This window comes from Gallinula chloropus (assembly GCF_964237585.1).
Source record: "Gallinula chloropus genome assembly, chromosome: 2".
In the NCBI taxonomy this organism is placed as follows: Eukaryota; Metazoa; Chordata; class Aves; order Gruiformes; family Rallidae; genus Gallinula; species Gallinula chloropus.
The window spans coordinates 20,507,815-20,534,829 of record NC_140086.1 but is presented as its reverse complement, the minus strand read 5'-3'; the positions used below and the strand labels follow the sequence as shown (position 1 = coordinate 20,534,829).

The following is a 27,015-nucleotide window of genomic DNA, read 5'->3' as shown; positions in this document are numbered from 1 at the left end:
TCAGGAATTACGCCAATTATCTGATTTACCTCTACAGAGCAAATGAAGAATTTATGCTTATTACCCTTATCATTCTTCATATGTTTGACTTAGTTTATTTATGAGAAACATGTCCTTAAAGGATTTAATGAAAAATTATATTCACACAAATCATTTGACTCTGGGGTTAACATAAATCCATCCACCATCCAAGTCTAGTTCATTTACCAAAAGTGTTATTTGGAGTGGTCACCTTGAATGCTTTAAGATAAGTTTTCATAACGGTATCTCCATTACCCTTTTTCATGGGCATAATGTTGGCATTTCACTGCTGAATAACATTCTGCTCAAAAGGCTGTAGCTGATACATTTCAGTTCTTCAAATTCTGATGATGTTGCTGAAAAGTCTAGTATGTTTTTGCATCTCTTATTAAAAAAAATAAAAATTCACAGAAAGAACATCCACTGACAAGCAATAGCTTCGAGCAGAATAGCCAGATCCAGCTGTTCTCTAGAAAATCATTGCAGTCACCTTCTCCTAAACCAAGCCCCACTCAGTCATGAAAATATGGGGTGACTTCTGTAGAGATTTTGTAGATTATGGAGTGATAATGAAGAAACTTTGCACCATCCCTACATCTTGTTTGCAAGATGCTCTTCACCTTTTACCTTCAGACTGTGGTAGCAGTGATGCTGAGGGAAGTGTTGTGCTGGTTTGTTCTAGGACACACCACCGAATACTTTCAAAAGTCCAAGGGCCGAATCATCATGGTGGTGGAGCGCAAGGAGTAGCTGGGGCCTTTGAAGTAATGCCACTTGATCCCATTGAGCTTTCCATGGTTTTGCCCAGCTGTATAGAACATCCCATTGAGATTGGAGGGACCACAGGCATCAAACCACCACCCTGAAACCATTGAGACAAACAAATAAACTCAAGTGCACTAAGCATTTTTATTTCGTATTAAAGGTTTAGAAAATTAGCAAATTATTTATTCTCAGGCTCATAAATACTCCTGGTCTCATAGTAAGGGGTGGATTTTCATAGTTTCCTTTCGGGGGTCTGTTGTGCCATTCTGCAGCCAATGGTGTTGGAGAATACACAGTTGTAGTTATAGAGTTGGAAAAGATTTTTAAGTCCTAACTCATTCTGGCTTTATATGCAGTATGTGAAGCAAGAACAACAATGCATGTCTACTCAGTATTACACTTCACCCATCTCATATAAATGCTGAAAATAAACCACAAATACTTGTGACTATTATTAACAATGTTAGTGTTTGTGTGACCGAATGCAGAAAATACAAACTTGTTAGAAGTATAGGCGTGGTTGAAAACTATGCAAAAATGTTACCTCCTCTAGATTTATGTGGGGAAAATATGTATATACATCTTTAACCAAAGGAAAAAATTGAGTCAATGTGAAAAACAGTGTGAATCTTCAGACATATTTTAAAATGTTGGTTTAAGATGAAATCAATCAGTCAATTCTCCATCTTACTAACAAGATCTTTTCTTGTTAAGGTCAATTTGGGGTTGCCACAGGAATTAGAGTTTTAAGGAAAACTCCAAATAGCATGAAACTTGGCAACACTAAGATTACCGAACATGAACTGACAAAGATAAACTAGGTGATTTGCTGACTCCACTGAAAGTAGTAGGAGTTTTACTGTATATCTCAATGGGAATAGAATTTACTCCCCAACACCTTACAAGTTGTCTATGTAATATAACAGAAAGACACTTTGCTCAGACTAAGCAAATCAGAATGGATCCCCAGATTGCAAAGAACTAATGTTCCCAATGTCAAAAATGTATTAACCTCAATAGCTACAAGCTTTATTTGTCAAAAAGATTTCTGCTGTTTGGGGTTATTTTTCATAGTAAGTCCTGTAGCCTTCCTGAATCTTAAGCACAGATTTTGTGCACCTTTCCATGTAATATGGCTGCATTGAATATTCACTGTCATGTATGAAAGCAAATATGATCACATGTATCAGTTTGTGGCTCCTGCATTTGGTAGTTACATGCCACTTTATTTTTAAAAATATATATTTCAGCCTGAATATCACAGCACTGTAACCTTCCCAGGATGCCCTGCAAACCATTTTCAAGCAACACCGGTAGTGGTAAAGTGATTGTCTACTGAGTGGCTACCAAATTCTGCAGGTGTCACTGTGGACTGAAATGGAGAATTTAATTTTTCGGTGTGTTTCTCACTCTGACTTCAGGAATGGAATTAAACTATAAGAAGCTCCTTTTAGATAACTTGCACAGTTCTGGTGAATCCTCCAATTTCATCTTATTCAGTGGTTAGTCTTTTACCCACCTGTAATGAATGCATTATATGAAGGCATTTTAAACCATGCCTTAGTACTACTGATAAGATATTGACTGTGATTAGCATTCAGATCCTGTGCTTATGCTGTCCTTTGTATTCAGATCCATGTAGTTTATGTTTATAGTCTCGTAACTTCTTACATTTTGGATAATACTTAGTGGGCTTTTTTCAGAACTAACACTTCATAATGAAATCTTGAGGGAAGAATTCATGCCAGATATATTCTGGCAAACTTCTATTTTGATGCAATTGACCTCCCTTTGATTGCAGTGTTATACCTAAGGGGGCCATAACTGAAGAAAGAGAAAGCCACACAGCTGATATTTTACTGTAACCAGAATACAATCTTGTAGAAACTTAAGAAAAAGTTAAAAAGAGAAAATCTAATCCTTATTTTTCAAAGCTGGAACACAGATGCAGCTGTGTTCTGTTTATGGTGTTGGGATGAAGACATGGCAAGCTGTATTAGTTACAATTTAATGTTAAAGAAACAGCATTAGATGTATAAATTCCCTTTTCTGGGTGAAGGTTTTCAGTGATGCCCTACAAAAATTATGTTAGAAATAGAGTGAGTGAAAGAAACACAACATTTTATAATAATTTTGTGAGGACCTGTTCAAATTTCTCATCATAGTTTTCTTCTAAATAAATACTTCTCTTCTTTTAATCAGCATCTTTTTTTCTTTTTCTTTTTTTTTTTTTTTTTTTTGCACTATACTGTGCTGGTTAGTGAGGCTGTAAGGTGTTTTTTTAAAATATGTTTCCTAATACTACATTAAAATTTTTTATTTATTTTTTCTTTCCTCAGGTGTGTGTTTGCTTTCCTCTATATAGTTATTTTTTTTCCCACCCTCCCCCACAGTCTTCTAAAAGGTTGTCATTTCTCCTAGACCTCAGATTATTACAAAACCTCTCACTGTATAGCTCAGCACCAAAGTCCACAACTCTGAAGGGATGCAAAGGATATGTTTTTTCAGTCCCCTTGTGTATTGGAGGAAATAGGAATGGATGCAGTGACTTTTTTGGTAGGTATGAGGAACTGGGGTAATGTAAAACAGGTTTATGAAAGAGATACCTGCAGCACTGCCATTTCAGAAAACAGTGAATAAATGAACTTCAGAGCCTTAAGACATTCCGATCAGGGAAAGACTCCCAGTAGCTAGATGTTAGCTTATTCACAGGAGTTTCCAGGGTTTTGCTCCCATGAAGTCTTACTACATGGTAATGCCTTTCTCAAATAAGTTACCAAGTCTTCTCTGAATAGCAGTGAGATTTTAACCTCAGAGATAACTTTTGGCAGTGATTTCCATGAGATAAATGAATCATGCATAAGAATCATGAAGGGTAGGTATTATAAAAAATAATAACAGTGAGATTTTAAATTGACCAACAAAGTGGTAAAGAGAAAGCTTTCATGGGAAGGTTAAGATGATACACAGGTATTTTCTTCACATTGTTGTGACAACAAATTCACTAATTGCTTAACTGAAGTGAAGATGGTTCAGTCTTTTGAGGCTAGCCCACCTCTAATAATTTGTATAATATAAGCAGCACTGTCGTTTATGTAACAAAAAACTCCTAGGTCATGAAGTACATTGTCCAAACAAAAAATAATTTAAATAATAACTGATAAGTTTCTTGAAAGTCCAGCTATACAAATGCACAGGAATCCCCACTGTAGACAGATGGTCTCATGTAGCAGTTGAAGCATACTGATGCTTTTTGTATTTTTATGCTTTGGTCTTTAATTAGTGTTGTTATTACTACTAGGAAGTTGCTCAAATTCATGTCAGCTCTTTTCATTAAATAAATGTATTTTGAAGGCTTCACTCTACTGCAGCTACCTATCACCAGAGACCTCAGCTCCACAGACCTGCTTGTACTATCTTGTTGGGTGAATACAAATGTATATTGAGATATTTTCCACAAATTCTTGCAAAAAACATACCTTATAAAGGAGAATTGCTCAAATGTGTAATTATATTACAAAAACAAAATCTGTATTTTATAATGGCTTTCTGAAGTCACAAGTATAATTTCTATCTGATAGAATCTTTTTTCTCAAAAGCAACACAAAAAAGGTTTTTGTATGCCAGAGCCAACAGGTCTCCTTTTTCTGCCTCTTTTATAAATTGTAGTTAACCATGCATGTATATAAAATGCTTTCTTAGCAACTGAGCACTCAGCAATTCTTGAGTGCACTGTAAATCTGGCACGTATTAGGAACTTGCTAATGATCATTCAGGTTTGATGAGAGGTTCTTAGTCACATTTTATGTCCTAAAAGAATAGGTGTCTAAACTCTACACATTTGATGGCAGACCCTTTCTTCACACATCTGTCTCGCATCTCCCTGCAGAGTATACTGAACACTTCCAAATCAATACAATCCATTCAATAAGATCCAATGTAAGTTTGAATGGTACATTTGTTTGCATTTATGGGATAAATAGACCCTAGGCAAAGCCAGTATTTATTTTTAGCCCTCTGGGTTTCTCCATAAAATTTAGTGCATTTGGCAACAAAGCCAATATGAACATTATCTAATGAAAAATTGTTGTAATAGTCTTCATGTTTCTGCTATTCTGTACTTTAAAAAAAAATAGGTGGCAATACTTAGGCTATGTTTGACTTTGCATTGGTAACTTCTCATCTGGAAGACTGGGTGTAGTTTTGGATGACATCTCAAGCTATATGTGGATCTATTGGGAAGAGTCCAAAAGAGTTAATTTAAGAGGATAGATTTAGGGTTATTTAGTCCAGAATTTAAAAGACAGACTGCCAAAAATTACAAATTCATAAAGAAGATGTTTAAAAGATCATCTTTTAGAGTTGGGCTATTCTTTCCAGTGATGGAGGATAAGACAAGATGGAACACACCTAAATTATCATAGGACTAGTTTAGTCAACAAATAACGATTTCTTATATAAAGTTTAGCAAAACTCAGTAAGAGATTTTATTATGGGCACAAATCTCTATCACTACAAATCTTGAAGATGAACAGAAATACAGGAATAAATAGGTAGAGAACAGTCTGTCTTAGAAAGGGACAAAATGACCTCTGGAAGTCATCTCCAGGTCTATGTTCTTTCATTCATTAGACTATAATAATAACTATCAATTAGCAATTGGTACTTGACATTCAGAAGATTGAATCAGAATTTAATGGTCAGAATGTAAGAAAAAAAGGCATTATTTTTCATATCAACTGCGTAACAGGGTCCTTTATAAAAGTTCAGACCTTTATAAAAGGATTATTTTATGAGGTAAAAATAACACAAAATTTGCAGTCTGGTGACTATGTTCTGATTGTCTATATCTATCCACAGAATAATTTTTAAGTTGGTCACTACGTGCTCTTCTCCTAATACTTATTACTATTATTACTATTTATTGCTATTGTCCGTACTTAACACAAATAAACATAGCAATAGAGTAAAGATTTTGGTGAAAGTGTTGAGTAGTCATATGTCTAATAAAATATTTCCAGTATTTCTAGCATAAATCAAATAACATTCCAATCACTTCATATCTATGTAGTGGTTATGCTTTTCTACCAAAATTATAGGCAATATAAGGGTACCTCATCGATTTTTTTTTGTATAAGCAACTTCTTTATGACAAAACTTTATACACAAAACCTAAAATAGATTGTCATGGTTAAACCTGGCAGGCAGCTAAAACCCCCATGCAGCTAAAACCACCATACAACCATTCACTCACTTCTCCCACAGTGGGATGGGGGAGAAATTTGAAAAGAAAAAGTAAAAAAAGGTAGAACTTGAGGATTGAGATGAAGACAGTTTAATTGGAAAGAAAAGGAAGACTGTGGTAATGATGATAATGATCATGGTAATAACAATAGCAGATACAAAACAAGTGATGCACGGAACAATTGCTCACCACTCAAAGTGGCCACACAGCTAGTTCTTGAGCCTAACTGCCTCCTGGACCACCCCCTAGTTATATACTGGGGCAAGACATCATATGGTATGGAACATCCCTTTGTCCAGCTTGGGTCAACTGTCCTGGCTGTGTCCTGTCCTACCTCCTCGGGCACTCCCTGCCTTCTTGCTGGTGGGGCAGTATGAAAAGCTTAGAATATTTTGACTGTTTGGCAACAAGTAAAACCATTGGTGTATTATCAATACTATTTTCATCCTAAATCCAAAACACAGCACTATATAAGTTATTGGAAAAGAAATTAATTGTATCTCAGTTGAAAATAAGACACCTATATAACTACATGTATATGCAGGGGTTCTAGTTGTATATTTTTAAGTGTACTGAGGTCAGTTCTTTTTAATTTTTTTTTTCAAAGAAAATATGAGAAACTGTGGTGTTTTCTGATTAGAAAGAGAACAGTTAGATTTCTGTATTCAGCCAAGAACTTCCCTTCAAGTCATGACAATAATCCTCCATAGCATTCTTGCCCGAGATTCATAAAATTCACCAGTTGGAGAAAGAAAGCAGTGAAAAAACAAGCAGTGAGTACACCACTGTTTGGGATTGTCCTTGCACAGTCTCTCACTTAATAGATGAGAAGTCCATTGAGGATTACTAAATACATGGGAACTGTCTCCGGATCAGGGAGCCCATGAGATGCTAAAGATACTGGGAAAATAGTCAGGGGAAGTATAATTTATTTTCATTGTTCTTATGCCCATACTGAGGCATCTGCTGCTGACTGCTGTCAGAGACAGGACACTGCTGGTGAATGGACTTCTGCCTCCAGTAAAATAAAAAAAAGTTATTTCAATAATTTTATGCTGTTTCAATACTATCAAGACATCTAGAAAGTCTCTTGTCACTTTGTCAACCTATTGGAATTGGAAGTTTAGCAACATTCTCACTTGTCACCTGAAGCCAGGTAAATGCCTATGTGAACATCTCAGACTGCAGCCAAAGCAAGACAAAGCAAATCAACTCAAGACTCTTTTGCTGTGGGCCAAGTTACCACAAGCCATTTTCCAGGGACTGAAAGCAACTGCGAAACCAGTTCCCGGGGCTCAGCCAACAGGTGGTATCCTGGCAGGATGTTCTAACTTGGCCTTGTGCCCATGAATTTGATCCAAAGATGTTAACTCTTCTACTGTAAGAATATGAAGCCCCTTGGACATCTATGAAGTGCTTCATTCCAGTGACTGTTACATTTTAAGTGCTAGTTGATGACAGGTTGGCTGTTGATGACAGGTTGGCTATGAGCCAGCTGTGTGCACTGGTAGCTAAGAGAGCCAATGGGATCCTGGGATGCATCAGGAAGAGTGTGTCCAGCAGGTCGAAGGAAGTGATCCTCCCCCTCTGCGTTGGTCATGCCCCACCTGGAGTACTGTGTCCAGTTCTGGGCTCCCTGGTATAAAAAAGACAGGGACCTTCTGGAGAGAGTCCAGAGAAGGTCAACGAAGATGATTAGGAGCCTGGAACATCTCCCCTATGACGAAAAGCTGAGTGAGCTGGGTCTGTTCAGCCTGGAGAAAAGAAGGCTTAGGGGGGACCTAATTAGTGTTTATAAATATCTTAGACTTGGGATGCAGGGGGAATTGGCCAGCCCGTTTTCAGTGGTCTGTGGGGACAGGACTAGGGGCAATGGCTACAAGTTGGAGCATAGGAAGTTCCGCACCAACATGCGGAAGAACTTTTTCACAGTGAGGGTGATAGAGCACTGGAATAGGCTGCCCAGGGAGGTGGTTGAGTCTCCTTCTCTGGAGATATTCAAGTCTCATCTGGATGCCTATCTGTGTAATGTGAGATAGGGAGCCTGCTTTGGCAGGGGGGTTGGACCCGATGATCTCTTGAGGTCCCTTCCAACCCCTACGATTCTGTGATTCTGTGATTTCTTGCAAACAGTTGTGTATGTAGCTCAGTGTGGTTATCTTCAGAATAATGCTTGAAGTGATACAGAGATAGAACCTTTTGTTCAGTTCACTGGCTTGAGATTGTACTTGTTCTTAACAGGTATTTTCATGTTGGGTTTGTTTGTTTTTTTTTTCTATTTTGAAAAATGTAAAGTTTAAATGAAGAAATTATTTGAATAAATGTGTATTTTCTACCTTTAAAGTAAACCAAGCATGCTTAGTTTAAATTTTCCAAGGCAAGAAAAAACAGCTAAAATATTTAACTACCATGTAAGGATCACAGAAGGTAAGAACCCAGCTCATGCATGTACTTTTGATGCCATGCCCTAAAATCAATGCTAAGGTAGAGTCAAATAGCATAGCCAGGGTCTTGGAAAGGCAAGAAGCACACACACAAAAAACTCTGTTGCTGCTACTTCATTTTTCTACCAGTATTTAATTCCTTATTCTGGAGAAGAGGGAGGAGGAGGAGGAGAGAGAATAATGGTTTTGATATAGACCAAATAAAACTGACAACTAGTAAGATCACAGAGAGAAATGTGTGTTTTCCTTACATTTTTATTTTCAGCCTTGACTATAACCATATCACAGTCTTGAGCTTCATCTTATCTCAGCCTTTATTCCTGACAAAAATATATTCACTTCACCTCATAGAGATAACAGGCTCACACAAACTGTCAAGATAGCTAGAAACCTGCCTGTAGATTTCATATCATTCATCATTAAAGAGCTCTCTGAGATGTTGCCAAAACTAACAGAGAGTCTGATATCTTTTAGGAAAAAGGACCAAAACTTTTCCAAAACCTGTTATCATTGCTACTTTTCTTAATTAGTCTTTGTCTGTGGTACCAAACTGAAATCTTCCCACTAAACAAATGTTTTGGTATGTAATTCAATTTCAGATATTTCTCAAGAAATGAGAACATCGTTTCAAGTGGTAAAGCAAAGCAGAGTGTTAGAGAAGAACTTTACTATGATTAAAGTCTTTCTTTTCTTGAAGAATCATGAATTACTCAGTAATTCTCTCCAACAGACCAGTGGTCAGAGTTTAGTCCAAAAGACCAGATTCTTCTATCTCCAAAAGCTAGAAGCATCTACTTTTACTCTGCAGTGATTTGTTCTATGTGTGGTTTCCTCAGCCTTTGGTAATTCTCCACTTTCCTCCTATCATTTGCTACCAGTATATTCCAATATGTGGTTTTCCTGTTGATTTACAGGCCTGCCGAAGCAAAATATATGTGAACCTTGTGGAATGGTTGTTCAACAGCAGACTGACCTTAGCGGGGCATTGACCTGCCATAGAAGTCAGGGCAGGAAAATAAACATAACCTTCAGCTCCCAGAATTAGCTGTCTGGGAGCAGAGGTATTTCCAGGCAGCTTGGATACATGAATGGGTCTGCACTTCGGCACAGATGCAACTCACATTTAGGAGCTTCTCACTAGACTCTGGCCTGCCCTGGAAGTGAGACGCTTTAATTTAGTATGGTCTATAAAGTGAAAGGTCAAGAGTTTTAACTAAAATAAACTATTGACTTCTCATCCATTATCTGTCTCCAGAATTACCTGCTTAGCTTCTTTTTTTTTATAGAAATGGAAAGGTAGTCTGATCACTTGCCTATTGGAAAAAGTTTCCTAATGCTGACTTTTAGTAAGACAGCACTAAAGGAAGTTGGGGAAATTTGAAGAATCTGTTCCTTCAAGACTTTCCCAAATGAATCATTTCCAATCAGCAAAGGAGAATGAGGATCTAGGTTGTGCATTTGATATAAATTCCCAGTGATGGAAACCCATCTGTTAGCAGATGAGAGCTTTAGAGACTAATGTATGCCTGAATGTGGCCTGAGCTGTGTTTAGGGTGCCAGTAACCACAAATAATATCAGCTTAACAGTCTGATCTAAAATACTGAATAATTTATATGCTATAGGATTTTTTCCAGGAAAGTTAGAAATCACTGAGGGAAAGTCTCCAGAGAAGATCAAATGTGAAGATAAGGGCCTCTCTTGGTCATACAGTCAATGAACCAAAGAATCCCACTTTAAGCTTTCTGCTTTGATATGGTGTCCTAGAGACAAAAATGAGCTTGCCCATATAGGGACCAGGAATAGGCATCATTTGGCAGACAAAGTTCTCACTCCTGTGCAGAGCTTTAGGTGTCTGTATGGGGAGATAACCTCAGATCTAAAACTAAATGCCACAATATGAACAGGGCATTGCAGGTCTAGTCTTTCACAGATGAGAGAATGAGCCATTATTTTAACTCTATATGTCTACAAGCATGTATGTATATGCATTATGATCATATAAGGCAGAAAGCTGCATCATTATTTCAGTAACAGTATCACACCCTTAAGTGAAATAGACGATACACTGCAAGTCCAGATTCTGATTGTTTTTAAACTTCTCCATCTGGTATATATTTCCTTGCTTTTTCTCTCTTCTTTTTGTGGCTGATTCGCCCACTTCTCACAAAGTTCTTTCCCTGTACTTCATGTCTTAGCTTCTTTTTTACTTGGCCTTTCTTACTTCAACAATAACACTAACTTTTTCTTTCCCCCTTGACATTGTTACAACAGCTTCAGTGTAGAAGTATACTGACCACATCTCTGAATAATCCCTTCCCTTCTGATAGGAATCTTGAGGTATTGGCACTACTACAATATATATATACAGAAAAGAACATGAGTAATAATAAAAGGAATTTTCACACTGTACTTACACATCCATGAATGCAATTTCATCCATGGTTGCTTTAAGAAAACTGAGTAGATTCCTATCAATGTACCACATATTTTCAGAGTTGTACTCACCTCCAGTCAGCATGAGAGCACATTTACACATGCAGTTGTCATTGTCAGCGTCTTTTGTACTGAATTCAGCACCATGTAAGATCAGGCTACTCTGTTTTCCAGCTGTTCCACTGTGACCTTTTAAATAAAGCCTGAAACAGCAAGAAAAATCAGTGTTACCAAAAAGAAAGAGAGTCATATCTCTTTCTGCATCATATTTGCCTTGTATGAAATGCACTAAAATTCAGACATGTCTTGTGTTTTGGATCAATCTCTGTTGTTTCAGGTGTAAAATAGGGACATTCAGGATTTTTCCAAGTATCTGTAGAAGTACCTTGCCCCTGCCCCAGAGCAGAAATGAGCACAAAGAATCTGCACTGGAAAATTCAAGAACATGGAGAGTCAGAGACAGAAAAGAGAATGAGGAGAGGTGCCCAGAGATCTGGAATACACTGACAGAATAATTGAGTATTTGAGTAGCTTGTCTCTTTACTGTGGCACAGAAACAGCACTCCCAGTTAACAGCAGCCACAATATTAATCCCTAGGCTCTAAAGAGGATTTCAGCAGTTTCAGAATTTTTAATTCCACCACTTACCACACAAGCCAGCAATCCAGTTCTGCCAAAGCTGTCTCTGAGTGATGAATGGAGAATAACTTAGAGTTCAAGCCACAAAAGTCTTAATGATTTGCAATGCTAAATATCCCTTTTCTTAAGGAACCTTGTCAACTAGTTGAAACCACAACCATGAACTAGGAGCCTAAGCCCAGCTGCAGGAATAACAGAGAGTCTGTGGTACTTGGTGCAGTGATGCCTAAAGCCAACTTTGCTAGCTGCGGGGATGCTGAATAGTACCCCAGCACCTGAACACTTCTGATTCAAGTTCACAGTTGCAGTTACATGCATAAAAAATGCTGGAGAAAGATGAAAAGAGAAGGGGAAAAGGGAAAGGGAAGGGGAAGGGGAAGGGGAAGGGGAAGGGGAAGGGGAAGGGGAAGGGGAGGGGGAAGGGGAAGGGGAAGGGGAAGGGGAAGGGGAAGGGGAAGGGGAAGGGGAAGGGGAAGGGGAAGGGGAAGGGGAAGGGGAAGGGGAAGAGAAGAGAAGAGAAGAGAAGAGAAGAGAAGAGAAGAGAAGAGAAGAGAAGAGAAGAGAAGAGAAGAGAAGAGAAGAGAAGAGAAGAGAAGAGAAGAGAAGAGAAGAGAAGAGAAGAGAAGAGAAGAGAAGAGAAGAGAAGAGAAGAGAAGAGAAGAGAAGAGAAGAGAAGAGAAGAGAAGAGAAGAGAAGAGAAGAGAAGAGAAGAGAAGAGAAGAGAAGAGAAGAGAAGAGAAGAGGAGGAGGAGAAGAAGAATAAGGCAAGATCGCATGCAATGGTTTCCTTTGCTTCTGCTTAAACATGTCTGTGAGACAGACATCACTGACAGATACTCACAGCAAAAATTACTTCCTGTACCTACATCAGACATCTGACCAGTTTCTTCACCTAACTTTCAGCAAAATTTTTCATATATGTCCATTCTCCGTCTTTAAAAATGGAGACAATCAATGCTAATCATGAACATGTCAGAATAAAAAATTATTAACCATAGAGAATTCTCAGGACTATCCTTACAAAGTAGCTATACTCCCTAACTTCATTTCATTTAATGTTGCATGTAACCTGATCTAGACTTGATACTTACAGTAAATGTTATATATATGAGTGTAGACACATACACATATAAAAATTCTTGGATTAAATATAAATACCACGGACAGTCAATTATCGTTGGATGGCACAAAAATGGATAAGGCAAAGTGTGAGCCTCAATAAAAGACCATGAAGATTCTTAGAAACTTATCAAGGAACAACCTAGGAACAGGAATCCATGAAGGTCATTGCATTATGCTGTTGTCCAATCAGAGTGGCAGTTAGCCCACAATTACCACGTCATGCTATCAAAGGATGCTTGTTTTACACAAGATTACACTAAGATCTGTCTTTGTTCATGTTCATTTCTTTGTTCCATAGAAATGAAAGGCTGGAATTGATCCCATCTTCATTCATTGGACTTTTGCCTTGTTTTGCAAGCTGTGCCTAATGTTTTGCAGAACAAAATAAACTTCCCTGAGGTTGTGTTGATAGAAAAATTACTTTGTCACATGATATCTACAATCTTATTTTAAATGGCCATACATCCTCGCTATATCAGCAACACAAAGACTAACAGAAGTCTCATAAAGTAAGTATGAAGATAAAATGTTATTTGCTTGCATCAGAAAGACAATGTTAGCAAGATTTTTTATTAACAATCAACACTATAAAACCCACTTAGTCCAATAAAAAAGTAAGAAAACAATGAAGAAATAAATAATACTTTTTGTGCAATGTTTTCCCCAAAGGGATAGAGCATTAGGATTATTTACAAGCTCATACTCTTGCATTGATATTTTATAAACATTCTAAAAAGCACAGATTTAGATCTTGCCAGTTATGTTTGATTTTACCTCAACACCATTTGTCTAGTAAGTCTCCATTTGTCTAGTAAGTCTCCATTTACTTTAAAAGGATAAAGCTTAGCTTAGCTCTAAGCTCTATTAGTCTTACCATACAGCAGCTATGTACAGAGGAATCATGTGGTAAAACTGCAATTCTTGTGCTTTTGGCCTTTCTCCCTGAATTGGCATTGCCAACAGTTCAACTTCGGCTCTGAAGCATCAGTTCTTCTCTTTCTCAGTTTCAGTTCAAGCCAGATAGGTCCAAACTAGCCTGGTTTGATACAGCAAGTCTGCACAGTCCTAGGGCAACTGATGAGCCTCCTAGCTTCCATACAACTGTAGACATCTTGCCCTTTAGACTTAGTTAATTTTTTAGTGTTCTCAGATTCAGATTGGTACAAACTTTCAAAATAAACCGAATAAATACCAGTACGTAACTCTCTCCCTTATAAAAGATGGCAATTCAGGTTCCTCTCCATTGTGTTTAATGGAGGCAAAGGAGAGGAAGTTAAAAACAAAAATCAACTAATTCCATTTGAAAATCAAAGACTATCTTCAAGACTTCATTTCCAGTCTTCCCACTTTCTCAGAGGAGAGAAATTCTGAAGGTCATAATAAGCAGTGAAAACACTGCTCAAATTTACAAATTAGGCAGGAAAAGCAGGTTTGGACTCAAATAAGCAAGAGCAAGTTGTCTTTATCTGTATACAGTGGTACTAACATAACAACAAATAAGCATTAGCAACTAAAACATGATTAGGTGGGACTAAGAAATATTGCATGTGTATAGTAAGTTTTGAGGAATTCTGATGACATTGTTATGAAATTCTAAAATCGCTAAGAGGAACATAGCAGCTGACAACATTCATCTAGAGACCTGCTTTTCTAGTTGATGTACTTAAGAAGAAATAGCACGTAAAAAAAACCCCAAAATCTACCCCACCCCCCCTCCCCCCCAGAAAAAAACAAATAAAAAAAACAACTGTTCCCTATGACATGAGTGTTAGAAATTCATACTGTATTTTTCCATGCGATATTGTAGCAATGGCAGCTTGGGATCTATACACACAACTGTTGAGGAAGAACTCTTTTAAGCATGTTTTGCATTTCACCATTCCTACCATGTGACACAAGTTGATTATCTGCAGTCCCTTGAAAACAAAGCAAGGTATATTTTGTGGAAAGAATAGCTATAAAAGGACTACATGAACAACCGCAGTCAACCTGAACAGTGATTTCAAATTTTCACCCGAAATTTTTCCTTTTGAAGTGATTACATCATCTGGAATTCTTCTTTCAAATATATAGAGCTTAGCAGTATTCACATTGTGTTTGATGAAAACTTTAACAGACAAACCTGGGATAATTCCAACTCCAAATGTTCTGTGATTCTGTGAAATTACAAAAACATTTGTATATTTGTGCCACATGCAGTTATGAAAATTGCCACATATATAAAATTATTTAAAAACAAAAGAAATAAATGCAAATTCATGTGAAAAAATTGTGTGCTAAATATTATTAAAAATGTAGAAAGTGCTTCAGGGCTTGGATCATGAGCACCTTACCTCAGAATTTCTATTTATTTATTCATTTTCACTAAAATTAGTGAGAGGTCCACAGGACTCCCAGCATGTAATGTTAGGTCCTTTATCTATTTTTTTTATCTGTTATAGTCCTTAAAGATCACTCAGTCTTTTATTTAAATCAGGGCCTTAATGAAATAGCTAAGAAGTCATGTCCATCTTTGTTGGTGAGTAATGCATACGTTCTCTGTAAATAAACAAAAAGTAGACTAGCTTACTGCAAATTTGAACAACCATCATTGAGATGCAAAGTACTATCTCAACTACCTCAGTGTGCATGGTCTTATGTATTTTAATGAGCTGAGATAAGGTCAAATTTCACCATTGCCACAGGACTAAAAATTTGAGCACACATCTCCATGACTGGAATTCATAAACATGAATAATGGCCTCAGATTCTTATCCATTAAATAGAGACAAACAGGAGACTTTAAGTGGGATTTAAAAGATTCAACATGATGAATAGAGAGGAACACATCAAAGTTTGCCTTTGTGAAGTACTGTAGTGGGATGCCTCCTAAATCCCACCTCTCTTTTGTCTCTCTAAATGTCTCTGTCTGCTACCTGCTCATTCCACATGGCTCTATGGAAGCAAACCCAAATTCTGATTTCTCCTCAAGGGAAGGAGTGTTAATTTTGATGGAAAGTGTCATTAAATAAAATGGATGCATGGGGATCATAATTATATATCCAGAACTTCCTATCCCGAGCTGTCTCTCCAAACTGGGTTTCCATATTTTTGTAACTTCAATAAGGTCAGAGAGCATCTACATCTTCAAACCAGCTAGTCACCACTTACTCCTGGTGTGTGAGAATACATTGACAGAGAGAAGTGTGGACAAATATAAGCTCACACTGACTGTCCTCCATATTATGCATGTGAAAGGCATCTTTTTTTGGGAAAACCCATATGACTTCCATTTTTTGTCCTTTAGCTTTGAAAAGTCTGAGGTAGAGGAAGGATTTATTTTGCATCTTCCATGTTGTTTACTCTTGAATCTGAATTCAGTACTTTTATAAATTGCTGTGTTAGTCAACTAAATTTTATTTATAATGATATTTAGATGATAGAATCCTAGAATCATGAAATGGTTTGGATTGGAAAGGAATTTAAAGATCATCTAGTTCCACCACCCTGCCATGGACAGGGACATCCTCCACTAGACAGGGTTGCTCAAAGCCCCATCCTACATGACCTTGAACACTTCCAGGGATGGGACATCCACAGCTCCTCTGGGCAAACTGTGCCAGCACATCATCATCTTCACAGTGAATAATTTCTTCCTTATATCTCATGTAAATCTACCCTCCTTTAATTTTACTTTTCATAGGAGAGGTGCTCCAGATCTCTGATTATCATTGTGGCCTTCTCTGGACTCTGTGTCTTTCATGTCCTGGGGACCCCAGAGCTGGCCACAGTGCTTCAGGTGAGGTTTCACCAGAGCAGAGGGACAGAATGAACTCCCTTGACCTGCTGGTCATGCTGGTTTAGATGCAGCCCAGAATACAGCTGGCTTTCTAGTCTGCAAGTATACATTGCTGGCTCAGGTTGAGCTACATCAGTCAACACTCTCAAGGTTGCTTAAGTCCCTTTGTGAACCGAAGTCCACTGGCCTGCAGCCATTTAGGAGGACCTTGTGAAAGATTAGCCTCAGGTTACTCTTTTAAATATAGACATTAATTGTAATACTATTAAGTAAAAACCAGCCCCCTCGCTCCAGCCAAACCAAAATGAAACACCCTCAAAAACAGATAGCACCTTTATTTTAAGTTCAGATTTTTTCTTGAAAATGCTTTGATTAATTATTTGGGGACTATAAATCATCTGTTTATCAATGAATAAAACATAATGTCTAGTGAAGTAATGCTAAATGTTTCTGGCTCCTTTAAGGTTTCCCAATGAGTCTTTTCCTTAACATATTACAAAATTGCATGGAGTATTCCAATAGTAACAGTTGTCTCTGAATAGCAAAAGCACCTCTGTAATAAAGACATCTTCCAAATATTTAAGGATAGATAATGTGTTGTGAACAGGAGACAAAATCTAAGTAATTACTCGAGAGAAACTGCTGTCACTGAGGTTGAAGTTAAAACATCTGCCAAAATCCTGTTAAACTTAGAACAAAATATGTGGTAACTATTTGGGAAGCCTAACCCTTGTATTCAACATTTTCATCATTTAATACTCATAGTAAAGGATAAAAAAAAGAACATCCCATGTGTGCTAATTTGTTAACTCAGTGAGGAGATCATGTCCTTGTGGGAGATAGAGCATGAGCCATCTGCAGTGGTTGGAGAGATCCCTGTGAATTTGAACTGTTCTAGCTTGCGGAGTGGAAGACATCATAGTTGGTGCTTTTGTCCTTCAGATGACAGCTAGGTTGCCTGGGCACCTATTTGCATGCTTTTTCTTTGATAGGATATAAAACTTCTTAGACATAACATACATTTTCAGGGAAACATGTTTACTTTAAGTTTTATTAGGGCAGTGCATACCCTCCTTATGAAAACATACAAAATTAAACCATACTCCAATGTTTCATCATAACTCAAGATTGGTTAGCTACCAAGAACTTAGCACCAGATGAGGTAAGCAATCATTAGACATATATTAAAGAGCCATTCTCGAAGAAAGGAAAATACCTTGAAGAAATTGAAGGAACTAGATAGGGTAGAAGATGACAAAAGCTTCTTTAGTCAACACTACCCTCACAAAATTTTGAGCTGTTGCTAACCTATTTATGTTCACCATCTTTATTGTGCTATGCCTGAAGGGCTGATGTAAAAGCACTGAAGAGAAGAACGGGAATGTCACAGCTAGTGAAGGACTACAGAAAATCCGCAATACTAACTATAAAAGTTTAACAATAATAAATATTTCCCACTCCTAACTTCAGCCCAAACTTGAGAAACAGTGCACGTGGTAAATTAATGGACTCTGTATTTGACTTTATTCTATTCCTGATAGTTTGTAACTCTGTGAACAGTAGGCATGATGTTTCTGCACTCTGTCGAAAACCTGAATAATGCAGTAAGTAGCTCTGACAACTGGAACAGAGTTTTAATTTGGCTCTTAATATTCTTGCTGCCAGAACATGAAAACAATTTCCTCCCACAATTCCTTAAGAAAAGTTTAAGACAAGATGACCTCTGTATTCCTCCTCTGCTGCTCTGTAGCAATGACTCACTTCTGTAATTATTAAGTTTGACTTTACTGTAACTCCTTGCCCGTTCTCCTGTTGAGACAAGTGAAACATGCCAGCCAGCAAAATATTAATTCAATGTATTCAGAGTAAAACAAATATCTTCCAATTTTAAATATGAAATTGTAATATAAAATACATAAAATAAATGGGTATGATCAGTTTTTCTTTAGAATTGTTTCAGTAAAGCCTCCCTGTGGGACAACAAATACCACATAGTAGAAAGATCATTCCCTGGGACTGCACACTATCAACAGAAAAACTTTTCTCTCTGAAGAGCTCATGTTAATTTTAGCTTGTGTTTGAGCCATGCACACCTGACAGGTTGAAAGAGAAAAATAAGTTTATTCTGGACAGAGAACAAGCAAACATCCTAGCCACGAATTAGAAACAGAGCTACACATTACAGCAAATGATACAATAGTCTAGTGAGCCTTGCTGTTGTACTGAATGTAAATTTATGCAAATAATATGACAAATTTGCTTTTTCTATATTCAGTTTCTTTAATAATTAACTAAAGATCTGTACTTACTCATTGGGAACAGATATACTGAGCAGGGATAATTAAAAGACATCCAGAACTACTGTAAGAGAAATTTTTCCTACCATAAGGCAAAAGGCCTGTCATACCACTGTACAAAGACAAATGGTGCTTTGTCACAGCTTACAAAAAATGTTTAAAAATATGTTTATTCTGGACAATGAACAAGCAAACATATGCTTCTACTACTTGAAATACATGCTACAGAAGCCACAGAAACAGCCACTGCTGCACTGCGAGCTGCTAGGTTTGCAGCTGATGTCAGTAACAGTGGTGATGGAGAGGAAACATACGGCAGCACTGGTTTTTACTGCTAACAGGGACAGAGACTTATTTAAAGGCTACTATCATAATAATGTGTTGAACAGAAATAATTCCTTCAACTCTAATCTCTCACCAAACACAGCACAGAAAGGATACATTAATCTGATACTAACATTTTCTGTTAAAACTGTTTTTCAACACAGTTCTTATTAAAACAAAATCAACCACCTTTTCTTTTCCTCATGAAAATCTGAAATGAAACTTTGAAGTTATTAGATTTGTTGAGTTTTCTTTAGAAAAGTTAAAATCTTGTTACAAAAAAAAATCTTTCCCACCAGCTGTATAAATTTCCTGTTGCTATAGAAACTACCACTTTTCTCCTGATTCACAGCTGTTTAATAGTAAGTATAGGGACTGTATTAATTTCAAACTTGAAACAACTAGAGATTACCAATGCTTTTGCCATACAAACATTGAACATATACTAAGAAGAAAATGCAAATTGTTTGGATAGAACTGAAGATGGATGAACTTATTAAAGCATAAAAATACAAATTTAGTACTTATGTGGACATTTGCTCAGGGCACAGGCAAAGTCAAGGTTAGAGAAATTTGGTTAATTCAAAATGTAAACATATTTTTCTCCTTGCTCAACTACACTTTCTGTTTGGCCACAGCCAACAGCAGAAGTGCCAAAAATTAATCTCAAGGGATTCTTCAGCACAGAAATAAAGGGATCCTCCAGAGAAATGAATCTTTAAAAAGTTTCTAAGGTTCATATAAGTAATCAGACCTTCTGTTGCTTATCTTTACTGAATTGCTGAACATTATGCTGTTTATGTACTTTTATTTGAGGATCTGTTTTACAGCCATTGAAGCTAGTAGAAACATTGGTTTGAAATTTATTATTTATCTGCAAAAATGATTAATCCTGTTAGAAAATCAAGTAAAGAGACACACACAACTCCAGTAAAATTTGAACTTAGTAATTCTTCCAAAATATGCTTGAGGATCCAAAAGTTTCACAAATTTAGTTTGTTGAAATCCATGTGGATATATCACAATGGTGAATTTCATAAATCTGTGCTTTGGTTGTACTGAGGGTGACATTAATCACACACTGTCATCCTCATAGGTTGTACATTACCCTAATTAACTGTTTTAGATAAAATAGAAATGGAAAACTTCATGTATCTCTATGCTGTTAGTGCTAACTTTTATTCTGGTGACTACTGGAGAGATACAAGCTTCTTGTTCCCCTGCAGTGTCATTGAAAAATACCATGTAAAGGCCACGGTAAAATATTTATCATACAGTTTACTTAATTGAAAGTAATTAATCATAAGTAACTGTAAAAGTTACAAATATCACACACAGACGTTAAAATTTATATAAATGTTATGTTGGTGTTTCGAAATTAATGTGTTTAAACAGTATGTAGTCAGTGGGGGTTGGGATTTTTCATGTTTTGGTTTGGGTTTTTTGAGGGGGGGTTGTGTTGGGGTATTTTCCTTTACAAAGGGTATGCTGGAATGCTGGCTGAAATTAGCTATACTTGTGCTATAGGAAGATTAAGTTCCACAAGTCCGCCTCTACTGCTGAGTTCTGATAATCAAAACTGCTATGTTGTACGTTGTTGTTTGCAATTAGAATAAATCTGGGAATACATTGTTTAAATGTGTTATTTCTTTTCCATTGCATTTTAGTTTTTTCCCCTGGTATTTTGCCTGAAGCTATGACATCAGTAAAACCTATTTAAGATATCTTCTTTACAAGATAGTTTAAAAGTCCTAAAACATTAACATCAGGGAAAAAAAAGCACATTATCTGTGGATCACTACTTTCAGAACAACAGACTACTATGTCTATCACAGGAAAATCTGGAGGTTTATTCATACATACGTTTTCTCTCATTAGGCAATCACTCTGACAGTTTTTTATTTTACATGGGTACTGGGCCCTCAATCTTTTCTAAATTGTGGATGTTGAATCAGATGTTTGTATAACTTAGCAGAGAGCTGCAGTCTACCTGAAACAAGTCACTATTTCAATGAACCAGACTACCTTTCAGAACAAAAATTGATGTGATATTTTAATTTATATCAGCCCCTTCCTTAATATTAGACTATTTCTCTGAAGTTCCATGGTCATAACATCTCAGGTCACAAATCAGGAAGTGAGATAATTAACTCTTAATCAAGCCTGCCCTCCAGGAAAAACATAAAGAGCAGTGTATAGTACCAGATACTAGTCAGTTGTTAGGGAAAGCAAGTAGTAAGAATCAGAGAAGAAAGGAGCAGAAAAATAAGAGCAAATCAAAGGGCCAGTACTAAGACGATTTCTTAAGATTTCAAAGATTTTGCATAAAATGGGACAATGTCCTTGAAATCACCTTTCTAATAATGTCATTGAGGTTGAAGCAGCTCCTGTAAGGAGACAGGACTTGTGATTCACCTTCGAGAAACATTTACACTTCTACACAGTGAAAGTGAAACACTGCCATTCTATTCAAGGATCACGCCTTCTGCACACAGGCTTATATCACTTGAAGCTGTATTTAATGGCTAAGGCTGTTGGTTTAAAAAAGCAGTGAGAGGCACAATAGCTCACTGAGTTCCTGACGTGAAATAAGAGCACTGAACTTTCTTTGTTTTCCTCAAATTGAATGTTGAATGAGGTGTAACATGTAATCACCATTAGGAAACATTTAAATAGTGAATTGGACATAACATCAAGATTAAATAATCTTTTTCCCTATGTTTCCACTGGCACAATAGTTTATTGAAACTGTATAATGTATCTTGAAGATATCTATGCGCTTTGTTTTTTGTCCCTGGCAAGTGCTTGAATGTAAGCAAATGAATCATTATTGATAGAAGTGGAAATAGTCTGTAATTAATTTTTCATCAATTTTTATGACTGTTAATACTTTATTCTGGACTAGCGGTGTGATCTTCTTTTGCAATTGTGCTCCTCTGGGCATTTACAGATTCTGGTTTTGAATTTTTTCCAGTGTTAATGACCTGACGACCCTCTCAAATCATACTACAGCATTGCTATAATGTGGCTGGAATGGAATGAGTTTGCAGCTGCCAACAGACTACAATTTAAAGAAATAACTTAATGAATAGCACATTAAAATAAATATTTTGGGTTCTGCGTGAGATTTTCAAGATTTATGATGGTATTTGTGTCAGGAGATGGGTGCTTCCCGCTGGGTGAATCCCAGGGGAAAATTCAGGGATGTTTTGGGAAGACAATATTCTTAAAGCAAAATGCTAATCAGGATTTCCAATCATTTACCTATTTTTGAACCTGTTCAATCCTGGTGGATAAGCCAGTTCACAATTTACGAATTTCTGTTAATTAGAATAACGGACTTAATCTGCTGGCTGTGTGCTCAGATTCATGACATCAGGAAATGGTAGGGATGTTGAAGAATCACTTTCTGGAGATGACAGGAAATGCAATAATTTCCAAATACGGAAACAGTATAAAATAGTGAAATAGTGTTAATGACAACAGAATTGTCATGATCTCTTTCTGACCATAATATTTCTCCCTTTTTTTTTTTTATTTCTCACATTTTGATGTAATTTTAAAGCATATGCAATGGCAATTTGACCCTCAGTGAGAGCTCTGGTGGCCCTGCCACAGTAAAGCACTTACTATGTGCTTAATATAAATTTTTAAAATGTCTAAGAAGTGCATTGCTGAATGAGGGCCTAAGTACGCTTCAAAAACAATCTGAAAAAAATTAGAAGAGGGGAAAGAGAAGAAGAAATGTGAGGAAAAGAAAGAAAAGTCTTCTTTTATTTATATAGCAATAATTCACAACAGCAATATGAAAATTAGTTTATTATATTTATTTTTGATTGCTTATGATATTGAAAACATGATGTAGAATGAAAATACTTATACTCAAGCATGTCCCACTTCCAGCCTGAACAATACGTAAAGATCTCGACTGATCCCTCTACTCTTTAGTGGCTCTATTGTACAATATGCCTTGCTCATCCTCTGGCCTTAATTTTCACTATCCCACAAAGGTTAGGTTTTCATTACAATGGCAATTGTCTAGGAAAAGGTAACAAATTTAAAAAATGCTCAAAGAGTTTCTATGAAATGTTTATAGTTATTTGAAAAATAAATATTGGCTTCAGTGTTTGCTTGGTTTTCTTAATGCAAAATTAAGTTTAAAAAATGCCAAAATGAGTTATGTGGCACTAAGACCTCTGTAGAAAAATATAAACACACTGTTAAAACATATTTGAACTCCCCTGGCGTCATTTGGGGCTGATAAACAGTCTTATATGAGTGAAAGGTTCACTGACTGTCACCCATTTATGATCCAAGTTCTTTGCTGGTGCCACACTGACCAGCCTAACAGGGATCAGCATGTCTTACATGCTTTTTTCCCCCCTAAAAACCCAGGTCATGACCTTATAAGAGCTGTGGTTCACAATAATGACTCCTTTGGTTCAAATAGCACTGAGATTGATACAAAGAGGTTTTACTTCAGTGCAACTGCACTATAATGCTAAATAAAAGAAAATAGGATAAAAACAGTGCACGTGCACATGGGTCAAGTGCGGTGAGCTGTTCCAGCACCGATTTAAAATTGGAAACAAAAGCCTCCAGTATCTGATGAAACAGAAGACTGAAGACTAGACTCTGTATGGCACGGAGCATTCATTTGTATTTCTCTACTTGGACTTCCATTGTTATTGAGTACCTCCTTCTTCCATGATAATAAAGAAGGTTTATTTAACATTTGCAGACCAACAAAAGGATAAAAAGTACACTGCATCAGATACCACAATACTTTCTCTTTCGATGTTCAAAGTTTGGAGGATTATGTTAATTAGTAGCTCTTTAGATGTGGTGCATACCTCTGCTTTGTGCTCTAACTCATTGGCTGCACTGCTGCTGTAATACCACCTTTTGTTACCATTTCTTTAGAGACACAGCAAAATCAAGAATGTTTCCACTGGATAGGGAAAAAAACCCAAAATGCAACAACAAAACCTCAACACTCTCTTAAAGACTGATGCAACAAATGAATCTGGAAAAATCTGGGATTGTCCCTTTCCCAAATTCTCTCCAGGTCTCACAGGTACACTTGACTTTTTGAATCATGAAAGAAGAGAACTCACAGAAACTATTGTACCACTTTGCTTGTATTATCCTGAAAATGTAGTCAATCAGTGCAGAAAATGTCAGAATCAGGGTCGAGAAATACTTACGAGTAAAACTGCTAATGATAAAATGGGGGAAAAATAATCCCTGGAGTTAGTTGGCTGGGCAATTGGTACCAGACTTCAGAGACTAACCACAAACATAGTCGATTGCACAAGGGTCACTCTAATAATTTCTGCATGGTTTTTTGCAGTCAGATGAAAGCTTGCTCTGTTGCATCTCTGAGCAGACATGAGCTCATTCTGCCCACACTCCATCCTGGTTGGAAGCTGTACTGTCACAGTAAGTGCGACACTGAGCCTACTCAAGGGCGAGATATATTAGCTTGGGCTCAATGCCACATTGACAGGTCTACTGAGCTTCTGTTTAGCTCAGAGAGTGGGCAGAGAGTCAACAGCTATGTGGGCACAGACAGTGGATGTGTCTTTTTTAGAAACATTTTTTCCAGGTCGCATTCTTCTTTGCTTCTGCATTGTGGGGAATCTACATTTGAATTTTTGGCTCATGGTGAAAATTGTGGACATTTCAGAAAAAATTCCAAGCAGGTTTTGTTTTTGGTTTTTTTTTTTTAATCTGGTGATACTGTCATGAAAGATACATGAATCCATCATTACTTTGTAAACAGTTGTCAAGTTCACTCTGATTGAGATCTTAGTCACTCAAAGGAAGAGTATGTTTTCTAATTGAAATCAAACCCAAATCATTCTTTATATCCAGATTTCAACCTTATCTGGACTGGCATTTGGAAGTGTCAGTTACTCCAGTTTTGATGAAGGTTATGACAAGAATAATGCCCAGGTTAAATATTTTGAGCTGAATCTGAATTTGGATCCTGAAAATGTACTTCACTTCCCAAAATTCATGAGGAAAATGATGCAATTATGTAAAGAAGTTATTATAATAGAGAGATATTTTGTAATTCTGAATTTTACTGAATTCTTTGTCTCATTCTGCCTTTTGCTTTTGCATTAGTCTGTCACACTCATTTACTACTAGCAACCTTAAACTTATAAATTCATTATGTTACAATCCTAAATCATCTATGTATCAGTGAATAGCAAACATTAATGAAAGTCTGAATGTTCATACTATCGTATGGTATCCATTTATAACTTTTGACATGTCCTTACAAATATCCCTTACACTTTGTACACAAATTTTCACTATGCTAATCCACATTCTAACAAACATTGTATGTTGTGAGAGTTTTAACACTTATGATATTACACAAGAATTAAATACATTTAATCGGGGAAAAAGTGACAAGAATACTCAATTGCTAATTAAAAACTATACTGTAGCATTTAAAATTATTGTATTTCTTAGGCTTTTTATAGTAATAGAGCCAAATATTACATCACATGTTCCTGAGATGAATCGCCATTTGATCTTAGAGGTGTCTGAATATCACACACTCAATAGTTTTGATATAAAAATATTCCTTATGGGTAGCAAATATGTGGAAGTGTCTCAGCATCACTAGGTTTGTTTATTCAGGAACTGTTTCATGTCAAAACCCAGCAGAGACAAAGAAACAATGTTACTGGTTTCTATACTAAATTCTACACTAGTTCAAACAGTAGGTTTAAGTTCTTGTAAATGTTTTGACAGAAGTAGATTAAAGAAACAGCTCTTTTCTTGATGTTGTTACTGGCAAAAGTAGGAGCTCCTACCTTGGGGACAGTGAGGTCCATTCACCCCAGGGTTTTATAAACTTTGTTAAAATACTTGTTTAACATTCTTTCTTAATACAAATACGTAGAGGTGGCATAAAGCAACAGAGGCTTAAAAGAGAGCAACACTGCACAAGAAGAATAACAATATAGATTGCTCATGAAGATAATAACGGCAAAATGAGACTAGTCTTTTGACATTGGAGAACAAAAAACCCCAGTCATTACCTAATAAAAGCTTGTGAGGCGTTCTCCTCAGTGCTCTGTCATGCCCTGCCTGCCCCCGATAGCTATGGAATAGTTGGTGAAATCTCCACTAAACTACAATATATAACAAGTGAGATCACTACCTAGTTTTCATAGATATTTTTCCTGCCAGTACTTAGACACATTAGAGTTCTCTCAAATTTGTGTGCTGGTGCAGTAGCCCTCAGCAAGGATTTCGCCATACTCTTCCTTGCTTTGCATGATACTGTTCTCATCAAGCTTCCTAAATATATTTTTTTCCTCTAGAGATCCTCACCAGGTAATAAGTAGTTCAGCTACTAGTGGTTGTTTCTCTCTATTTTTCATGTAACAACTTACTGACCTAAGTGGTTGGCCACCATGCAGGAATTGCGGTTTCTATTCACTCAGCAAGAGAAAAGTTTAAAACCACAAAGCTTCTCTCACAACCATGCCATAACCAGGAACATGTGTCCTGCAGCAAAAAACTGTTCAAGATTCACTGGGCCTTAGAAGTACATGTGTAAGTGTAGCAGAATTGTTTGTACAGTGCTCAGAGTTCAGGGATAGTCCTCACTGCTTTGTAACATATTGGTAACATTTAATCAAACCCTATTTTATTCAAAATGAGACATCATTCATAGAGCAGAGAGCATAATCTTAGAATTCCTTCTCGCACCTCACTGACAACTTGACCTGGTACCTACTCATTCACAGAGCTGTGAATTCTTCCCTGCGCGGTATAAGAGCTTCTTTGACAGCCCTGCTCCCCTGCAGCATGGATTGCTGCTTTCTCTTGGGAAGCAGTAACTATGCTCTGGATCCCCTCTGGCAAATAAATGCATTAACCTAGGGTCTTTCCTTTCTTTCCTGAGTAAGACAGGACAT

General features: G+C 36.8%; 1 protein-coding gene across 1 annotated transcript in view; it reads right to left on the bottom strand.

Moving 5' to 3' along the window:
• Positions 1 to 722: 722 nt before the first annotated feature.
• ANGPT1 (angiopoietin 1) overlaps positions 723 to 27,015 on the bottom strand; it is a gene marked incomplete at both ends in the record, with an annotated part of 154,620 nt that continues 128,327 nt past the window's right edge. Inside the window, 2 exons of the mRNA XM_084280518.1 lie at positions 723 to 883; positions 10,982 to 11,112. Coding sequence (XP_084136644.1) covers positions 723 to 883; positions 10,982 to 11,112 — 292 coding nt within the window. The remainder of the gene's footprint in view (positions 884 to 10,981; positions 11,113 to 27,015) is intronic.